Genomic DNA, 10384 nt, shown 5'->3' with positions numbered 1-10384 from the left:
CAAAAGCGGCAATTCTCATAGGTGCCACTGTCTCTATGATCGGAAACCTCTCTATTCTTCCAGCGAAAGCTGAACCTCCCACCACTATCACCCAACAAAACCCAGTTCTTGAAGAAGACCAAGAACAAGAACAAGAACAAGTTGCATCTAATAGTCGGCCTTTTTCCTTTTTGTCTTTTTTCGTCATGCAAAGAGTAATCTTCTTCTTCTTCTTCTTCTTCTTCTTATTTTATTTTTTTATTTTATGAATTAGATACTAAAACTGAAGTCCAAGAATTGTAGCCAACTGAGTGTGACAACTAGTAAGCCAAAAAGGCGGATAAAAACAGAGAGAAAGACTCTGATTAAAACTGCTAAAATATTTCAAGCTCACAAAACTAATACATTAGAGCATAGCTTAGACTAAATCAAGCTAGAACCTTTGAGAAAGTTCTATTCTAATAGTTATTTTATTTTATTTGAAAAAAGAATAAATCTTTATAAAACTAGATTTTTCATTTTGCTTTAAGATAAAATAATAATGAATTTTCTTATAAAGTTTAGCAAGAGATAAAATGAGGTATTCGCAATTTGTTCACTAGTTAAGTTCTTTCTTTGATACATATAACTTGAGAATCCTTTTAAAACCCCAAAATTCAGTATTGATACATTTTTCCTTAATAATAAAATTATTTTAGGAATTCTCTTCCAATGGCTTGGTATTCACTCCAAGGAACCCTAACTACTGCCAACATGCAACCCTTATTATTGATTCTTAAACTTTATTTTCTTTTTTTCCACTTGGCGTGAACTTCAAACAGCCTTAGGTGCCAAAGTTTTTCTGTTTTTTCCTACTCTGATCCTCTGTAAATTCCTTCGTGAATTTTTTACTGCATCACTTTTCTTACAAACATCCAAACCAAAAAGAACGAGCAAAATGCTTTAATCATTTCAATTACTTCTCACTAATTGTTAATTTTAATTTTCCACTCCCTTCAATACCTTCATAAACTCACATACTATTAAGAGTTGGAAAATGAGAATATTTAGGGTAACCTGAACCTAGTGAATCATTGTTCTTTAATTACAATCAGAAGCAACCTTAAATCTGAAATAAAGAAAACTAATAACCCCACACACTGCTCAAGAAGATGGGACAAGACAATCTCCTTTGAAAATCACATTGCCCTTGAATTGCAAATTCTATAGCCTTGTGGTATACAACACTTAAGTGCTAACTATTGAAATTGAAAGAACTTTTCTGAAATGCTAGATTGTTCATCTCTTTCAAGTGCACATAGAAGACAATTTCTGAAAGGTGTGATACATAACAACTTTCAACTCACGTACATCTATTTATCTCTTACTGCCACTTTTTTTACCCCTCTTGTTTTTCTTGGACTTGTTACCTTTCCCCTTATTTTCTGTTTCCCGTCTGTTTTTGCTGTTGGAGACCGACGCAACATCAGCACTGCTATTTTCCTTAGCTTTGCTATCACTGTCCTTTACATCACACTGCTGCTCATTTGATATATTGCCAGAAGTCTCAACCACAAGGTTTGTGCCCTGTTGGAAGAATAGCTTACTTAAGATAGGTTCCAGATTTGGCCTTCTTGACAGCAATCTCTTGCAAAGTTCTCGAATTGTTGACATATTGTTTCCAAGTTCCGGTTCACTGAGAAGGTCATGCAAAAGAGAGAAGGAAGAAAAAAAGGTCAGGAAATAAAAGGGAAGGTTTTGATATTTCCATGACCACTAGGTACACGCGTTATAAAACAAAGTAAAAATGGGTCAATCTAATCCATCAATAATGTACAATTTTGAATAAGGACCCCTTTTGGACAAAGCAAAAGAAGGTTAGTCACATCAAAGTCAATGTATATACTGACCTCACATCCAGTGCAGCAGAAAGTTGCGCCAGTTCATCAACCATGCTGTCTACTTCCTCCAATAGGTTTTCATCAACATTGTCGATAGTATTCTGAAGGCATTCACTCTTAACAGTACTTACAAGGTGAATACTTTTCTCCAAATTCACCTGCTATTTACATAGGAACAGAATAAAAATTTAGTATGATGCTCATTTGTGAGTATTCTTTTCACTGAAGTCAAATATTATATGAAAATTTTGCATTACCTTACATAGGAAAAGAACAAAAATACAGTATGATGCTCATTTGCATAAGCCTTTTGCTGAAGTCATATATTATATGAAAATTTTGCATTACCTTCATTATTTGGACATTTGACAAAAAGCTCCTTGGATCTTTACCACACTCCAACAACTTCAAATCTTCAAATATTTCCTGAAAGTAATTCACTCGCAGCTTGCTTCCATTTATGTTGTTCAAGTCCCCCTGATCTGCCACCACAGCCAAGTTTGAAGGTGCAGTCTTACAACTGTCTTGATCATAAGTGCCTGAAGAAAGCACTTCATTGCCAGAGTTAGTTGCTTCCACTTCAACCGTCTCAGTTTGACCTTGTGATGCTTTCACTGTCTCTGGAAACAAGACTTTTAACATGTCCTCCCTGCACTGTTTTACCCTCATGTCCACAAAAATGGCATCTGGACATAGAAACCTTGAACAATTTCCTCCCAAACTCACAATTACAAGAGGATTGTGAATCTTTTTAAATGCTTCAGCTAGCACATTCACATTTATATGTTTCCGTTTTCTCCGAATGACATCATAAAATTCCCACGGAAGTTGCTCAGTAATATAGCTCCTACAGAGAAGAGAAAATACAAATTCCAAAAATTCCCCAGAATTCAGATGAACTAAACATATTATAGAAACCAATCTCAATACCAGCAGTGGATAGTAGTCCTTCACGTTTACATTAGACTTTCTGATCCAATCCATTGTATCTTTCTTATTAAAAAGAAGCTGCTGAGCAACATTGACAATAAACTTAAAGATAACATGGCATGATCCAATACCAGCAGTGGAATTCAGGTTGGTATCTGCATCTTGATAGATAAACCATTCAGCAAAAGAAGACTTCGAAGTGATAAAGTATCCCTTGAAGTAAGATGCCAAGATTAGGAGGCGCTCAATAAGATACAAGAAACAACCAGGTGAAACATAGTCGACTTCTCTCCAATTTGCATTGTAAGTATCCATCAAAGCTTCTTGTAGCTTCAGCACAACGCACAATTCCCTTGGAGATTCACAGTTATTGTCAGTTAAAGTACCTTGAGGAAATTCTGGTCCCATATTCCCACTGAGAACCTGAATGAATGTCTTCCATGGTTGATTTCCACAAGTCCCATCAAACCTTTTCAAAATCTCCTTATATAAATCATTGTTTATTTTACCCAATCCAAGAGTTATCACTACAACTCTTCCAATTTGCCCGTATGTCAACTTACCCTTCAAGCTGATGTTTTCAATTATGACCTGTTCTAGTAAATTCCTTGAAACCTCCGATTCTCTTAGAGAAAACATGTTCTCTGCCAATGATTTCCGCCAATCTAGGGGAAATATATAGCCAAAAAAAGACTTGGTAGAAAGTTCAACAAATCTCTGCAATGTCTTATTGTTGTAGTAACTATGGTTCCGATATTCAGATTCTGAAAGAAACTTTGCAACCTCATAGATATAAGTAAGAGATCTGCTTTGGCAGAACATGGAGAGGGAATTCTTCAATGAGAAATTGTAAAGAGCTTGAAGATTGTCCAAAACTTTCATACCAGCACGAAGTAGTTCTGAACACCAGTAATTACGAGCAGCTGAAACAAAATGGTGAACATTAATATAAATCACATTTCCATTCCGCTGAAGGAGTCTACTGTCCAATTCCCTTACCCAATCCGCATCAGGGTTGAGCAATACATAGATTGCATTAAGATTATAAAACTGCTTCCGCACTCCCAAGTAATTCAAACAGAAATCACCATAACTTCTATATTCATTATCATCTTGGATGTCAAGACATTTGAGATACTTGAGAATGTTCACAATCTTATCTTTCCAAAAATTCCAAAAGTAAACTAGTGTTTCTACTGAAATCTGATCTCTGGAGATCATCTGTTCCGAATGCTTTGTCAGATCAAAAACAACATAATCCTGCCACACATACTTTGAAGAGTTTGACTGAAGATGAGCATCTAGAATTTTTCGAGCAGCAATTGTTTCACCTCCAACACTATTATGTCTCTGAGAAGCATTCAAATACTTTTTAGTTATGGACAAGTTACTCTGTTCACTTGATAAAATGTCTGCCTCTCTACAAACAACCAAATAGTAGTCATTTGACTCATTCTTAGCAAATGACTTGGCTTTTGCCAAAATCTCCTGCTTCTGTGCAAACTGCTTTAATGGCCAGCCTTTGCTTCCAGGTGACCAAAGTGAGTTGTAAAGCACATAGAAGAGACATAGCATGGACGCTTTTTTGAAATTCCCTGCCTTCCCTAGGAGATCAGCTTCAAGTAGAATCTCCCCTCTCAGCTCCGCAATGTTTGCAGCCTCCAAGAAGTTTCCTGATTCTTCTTCCAACAAAAGAAGCTCATCAAGGCAATTCAAAGACTTCAAAAACTTGCGCATCAAATCGATGGATTGAAAAGCTTTAACAAATTTCATCATGGCTCTGTTATCTTTAAGCTCATGGTGATGAAGAGCACAACCCTCTAGAAACTCCTGTTCAATCTTGTCTATTTCCCTTCCTCTTGTAGCCACACCAAAATCCATCTTTGCATGATTTTTCCAATACTTAATGTACTCAAAACCGTTGTCAAATAATTTACCTTTGGTGCAAACTTTCAAACATTCTGAGAAAAAGTTGCCTCTAGCATACACATTAGCTGCCAGTTCATAGCATCCTGCTAGAGAAAAGCATTCCCCAGCCCTTTGTAGTCCAGCATCCCCACATTTTTCTAAATAAAGCCTTCCTGCAACAAGAAGTTCAAATTAAAGGTTGATATAGAGAAGAACAAATTTTGTACCATTTAAATTTTCAGGGATGAAATTGCAACTATTTACATTTGAAGGACAAAAATGAAAATTGGATAAAATTTGAAGTACAAATAGGTGTATTTCAGCCACCAATTTTTTATAAACCAAACCATTGAGAGAACCAAAAAATTGAGAAGTTTTAGGTTCAAAGGTCTAATCAGGAGGTCAACTAAGTTGGACAGTGGCGTCCATTTTCTATAAAAACTAAAAAGAATAACAAAATAAGAAGAAAACTTATTGAAATTGGCCTAATTAGGTGGATAAACAGATGACCCTTTCAGTTACGTGCTTATTCCTGACAAAATAGTCTAAAAGTGTATTGAAAAGGACAAAAGAAAAAACCCTAGGAAGACACACTAAGATATCCTAAGCAATCAAACCTTTGAAGGATACTGCAATTATACCTATATTCTTTAACAAAGCTAGAAAATTTTCAAAGTCCATGTGAATTTTGACAAATTGTGCAAAAGTATTTATATATACTGTTCCTAAATATTTTTCAAAGAAAGATTAGGATGAATTTAATGCAGGACAGAAGTAGTTGGATATGATACCAATTTGATGCAGGATCTTTAGGAATCCGACACTAGGTTAGATTTCTTGACGAGATCTTGAATGCCTCTTTAATGCTTTAATGTTAAAAAAAATAGCTATTGTTGGATTAAGATGGAGAGTGAATTTTGAAGGACTTTGATGGTTGTTTGATACCGAATCGGTGAACAGGAGTAAAAGAAAAGACAAACCCTAGGCAATTGTAATTAGATTTCCATTAATCACACCCAAAAAGAAGAAGGCAAACACACCCTCAATTTTTTTAAAAAGCTACTTAAATTTTATTAAACTTAAGCCTTTACATAACCAATAAACTAAGAATCAAAGCCATCTGTCAGAGCCCAAGTCAGCAAACCCACAAACTATCAAATTATTTCCCTGGCATTCGAAAAATGAATTAAAATGCAACCAGAAGTTTCTTAAAGCAAATAAACCTAAAAACAAGATAACAACTATAAGACTAAGACTTCATTACAAAATTTGAACTTTTCAATTTTCAGACATTGAAATTTTTAGATGATGTCATATCCCTTAACAATGTAGTTGTGACACAAGAACAATAACAAAATGTACATCACCGATGATAGGTTATATTTGACCAAAGTCTGAGTATCCAATGCATACCTGCTCTTTCAAACTCCCCCAAATCAGAAAAACATTGGGCAGCAGAGTCAGCTTTGCCTATATCTTCATATATTTCAGCAGCTTGCCTTAGTTTAACATTTGCCTCTTCAGGATTTGAACTGCGCATATGGTCAGCATCTGCTCTAAGGCCAGCAGCCTTGGACCTTCTTTCCCAATAGATATCACCAGCTCTTTCAAAGCACATGGTTGCAGATAGAAAGTTATGCTCATAATACAACTGCAAGAAAACAGATAACAGAGTTGGAGATATACAGTAATGGTTTTTCCAAAGAAAAGAGAGAGAGAGAGAGAGAAGGCAGCAATAAATTTTCAGAGTGTCACAATCAATAATACTGTAGTCACCTTAATGCCCCGGGACTTCCACTCCTCTGGACTGCTAGCAACTTGCATTGCCTGAGCAAGTGAATCATCCAGTTGTCTGACTTGGACAACACACTTTTTCTTCCAATAGTCAAACATAGGTTTACAAACGTCCTCTGTATTCTCACAAATCCACAACCTCTGCCTGGTGCGAGTGATAGCCACATAAAGTTGCTTCAGTTCGGAGCACAAGACATTGTGTTTAGCCTCATTGAAACTTGGGAAAGAGCTGGGTAAAGTTGGGTCAAGCAAATCTTGCTCTTTCATATATTTATATATCACTCTCCATAGATTTTTCTTAGGTGACGAGCCAAAAAAGTTATACAGCAATACATCCTGTAGAAGGAAATTACGAGAGTCACAAATGGGTTGAGAAATAAAGGCAATAAATTATTGATACAGTTAATAAACCACAATTTGAACAAAAGAAGTGATAATCTCCTAACATATAAATAAATTATGGTGTAATAAAATGAATGACTTAAAATTATTATATCCACCTGAAATTCAAGGCCCTTGCACTCCACAATAGTTAGAATAAGAGCTTGCTTTCCAACATGATTGGTAATTCCCTCCCGAACATGATCATCTCGTACCAATATTACCTGCTCTGCACCGAAGCCAACAATACTCCCTCCAGCATTTCCACTATTGCCAAAAATAGTGACGATAGCATTTTCGTTGTTCCTGGATTCAAGCAGAATAGGAGCTTCACCATCTATATGACTAGTCTCAGGCTGCAAAACATCAGTAGATTGAGGAAAGAAATGATAAAGAAGTTCAATAACACTCTGTGATAGCTTAAGAATTCCATCGTGAGTACGGAAGTTCTGGCTCAAATGGAGGATTTCTGAGATTAATCCTTTCTCTTTTCTTCCATCTTTTCCACTGGATTTTGATTCCAGCACAAACTTCTTGTAGAACAGAGACCTTATATCTTGGAATCTAAAATCAATTCCTTTTGCAATTGTCTGAGCAGTATCACCAGAGAAAACAAAACCTTCTTCAACATTTCTACAAATATATTTAAATAATGCAATTTGGCTCAATGTAAGATCCTGCACCTCATCAACATATACAAAATCCATTTCATCACCCTTGTATCTTTCAACTCTTAGTCGACGATGAAGATCAATTACAAGGTCAGAAAAATCAAACTCAGCATTTTCATTCTTCATTTTTTCATAATTTTGAAAGATGTCATATATCATTCCTCTCTTTTCTCTACTTAGATGGGAAACCCGGAAATCTGATAGTAGAACATAGTCCTCACGACTGAGTTTACCATCACCTGCCTCCACAGATTGTGGGCCACCTTTTATATGAGAAATAATCTCTGTGAAAACTCTGGAAGAGTCAAGCTTCTTAGTTAGTTGGGTATTGAAACGGGGCCAGTATGATGTACTAAACCTCTCATAACTAACTTCTTTCATCCTTATAAAGCTCTGTAAGGCAACTAAACTACCACTTATTGGACCATTAAAAAGTTTCTTTGCCTCATGGAATCTTTCAAAGTATGAATTACCCACAGTTCCATCAAGCATTATCAGAAATTTGTGAAATGTTATGACAAGAGGATATGACTTGGGGGGAACATCAACAAAAGAATCTGGGATATCATTGAATTGAGAGGCATCTTCAAAATCATCCATATCAATTGAAGACCTTTCTTTTGAAGAATTACCAGTACAGGCAAAGCTGCATATGGGGTAAAAAAAAAAAAAAAAAAAAAAGGGTAGGGAAGACAAAAAGCAATCAACAATTTGGGGCTATCATGGGGCTGGGCCCTGGGCAACTGCAGGCGATGTAGAGGAAGCTTCACCAGATGTCGGTATGGTCAATGTCAAGTTCACCTCGAGGGCATTTTGACCTCCAAAAGCAATGTTTGTGGCCAAGTTGTCCACATCAATGACCACCACATGGGAGTCGATCTGCTCGACTAACTCTACCATGCTGGGGCTCTCTCCCCCTTCCTTTTCATCCTCCTTCTCTGGTTGCTCCTCAGTCAGTGCTTGAACAAGTGGATCATTGGGAAAAGTAATTTAAAAAGGGACCCTGAACGAGAAAGTCTTAGGAAGGTTGATAGTGTTCAAGGCAACTATCCAACCTTCAATAAAACCAAGCGTCTGTGCCTCGAAAATGACTTTACTGTAGGAGTTCTCGGCGTCGACAAAGCCCATGTTATAGAATGCCTGCTAGCACCTCTTTATTGTTTCCTTTAGGTCAGCGAGCTCCTGGTCACAGGCTAAGACTATACTCGACCTAGGCCAGCTTGGTCTTCGTCTCCCCTAATTTACCTTGTGGCACCTCAACCTTCTACTCGACTGAGCCCCAAGCCCTCTCAGTAGAAGCCGCCCTCTGCTCCGCGGTGGCTAGCTCAATAACTTTTTCATTTAGGTTGGACTCGACCACCTGTTTTAGGGCATTCTCCTTGTTGGCTTCCTCCATAACAACCTTGAGCCAACCTTCGAGGACATGAACCAATTGGGCGGCTTGAAACAACAACAAAAAGGAGCAAGAGGTTAAAAATTAGCCGAGGACTGACACTTGAGAGAGAGAAAAAAAAAAAGGGAAAGGGGTCTCTACAGCTATGGTATGCCACTTCAGCTTAAGGGCAACATCCACATCCCGACAATCTGCATAGTGTTGCATGTCCTCGGGTAAGAGTAGGGCTTGGCCAAGGCTATCAGCAACTTGACCTCCTAACTCATTCCTCCAAGTCCGTACATAGGAGACATAGGGCAGAGGTTTGTCCCCTTCTGAACCATATCGTCATCTGGTTCTGGGTGGTTTGATCTTCAACAGGGACATGCTCGACTCTACCGTGAAAGACTCAGTCCGCTAAACCGTCTCAGGCTATTACAAAGGAGACTTCCCTTACAAACTGAGGCCCTCTCTCCTAAGCTTCTCCCATCGTAAAACCCCTTGGCAGGAATCCAGGCAAGCGAACATCAATGTACAACAGCAGAAGGCTGCCGATCGTCAAAACAGATCCGAGGTCCTGTAGCTGGTATAAGAAGGAACACAACCGAGGATCAGGTGTGACGCCCTGAACTACCCTTCAAAATGCACAAAGATTTCTGACCGTAGAATGAAGTTCAGGTTTCTTACATAAATGTCGTTAAGGTAGGGTTTGAAGCGTTTCGAAACTGCATGATGAATCAAAGACAATGTCGGTAAGATTAAAGTCAACAAAAGCAAGTAAAATCTTATGTGCTTAATAATGTATACAATAAAGGGAAAGGCGGGACAAAGGCAATTAAACCTACACTAGATGTGCTCGAGAAGTAAGAGTACTGACCAATTTCCCGAGGTGAAGTGAGGCACGTGAGTTCGCCTGCGAGCCAATTCTCGCTCACTTTTATGAACTCCTCCGTGAAGTTCCTATTGGAGTTGGGGAGACACAATATCAACCTCACCATAGGGTTGCAAATCTTTAAGTAATGACCGGTTTTGAGGCTACCACAAATACTATACATGAAGTTTATGTCATGGTGGTTGAGCCCTAGATCGTACAGGTTATTCAAATGAATCACGCTATTAACTACCCTGTAGAAATTAGGAAGACATTGGTCGAGGCTAAGACTATAGAAACTAAGGGTCCTAAGCAATATTAGGTCCACGGGAAATCTAACCCCACCCTCAAGGATTGATAGAACTCGACGTTAACATCTTAGGGGATATTAAACCTAGCCCTAAAGGCCGTTAGGACAGCCTAAGTTCTAAGAAGATGTGCAAAACCCATTTTAAGGGACAACTAAAAAAAAAAGGAGAATTAAATGAGTGATTAAAGGACTTACAGTGATTTTTGTATGGAAGAATGGTCTTGAGAACAAGGCTGGAGAGGACGAGACAAGTAAGGAATGGGAAGGAAAAATGAAATAAAGAACCTG

At 37.8% G+C, this 10384-nt stretch overlaps 1 protein-coding gene across 2 annotated transcripts; it reads right to left on the bottom strand.

The window, feature by feature from the left end:
- Nucleotides 1–1031: 1031 nt before the first annotated feature.
- On the bottom strand, nucleotides 1032–8194 carry LOC112028797 (uncharacterized). 2 transcript variants are annotated; one of them, XM_065775091.1, is made up of 6 exons: nucleotides 6992–8194; nucleotides 6474–6827; nucleotides 6111–6348; nucleotides 2208–4870; nucleotides 1869–2020; nucleotides 1032–1654 (listed from the first exon to the last, which is right to left on the bottom strand). In XM_065775091.1, the coding sequence occupies exons 1-6, from the start codon at nucleotides 8141–8143 to the stop codon at nucleotides 1336–1338; spliced, it is 4878 nt and encodes a 1625-aa protein (XP_065631163.1). In that variant the 5' UTR covers nucleotides 8144–8194; the 3' UTR covers nucleotides 1032–1335. The 2 variants fall into 2 exon arrangements, with proteins under 2 accessions (XP_065631163.1, XP_065631164.1); XM_065775092.1 differs by having other exon boundaries at nucleotides 1869–2017.
- Nucleotides 8195–10384: the final 2190 nt, after the last annotated feature.

This window comes from Quercus suber, unplaced genomic scaffold, assembly GCF_002906115.3.
Source record: "Quercus suber isolate HL8 unplaced genomic scaffold, Cork oak 2.0 scaffold_104, whole genome shotgun sequence".
Taxonomy (NCBI): domain Eukaryota; kingdom Viridiplantae; phylum Streptophyta; class Magnoliopsida; order Fagales; family Fagaceae; genus Quercus; species Quercus suber.
The sequence above is the reverse complement of the archived record's forward strand: the minus strand, read 5'-3'. Positions and strand labels throughout refer to the sequence as shown.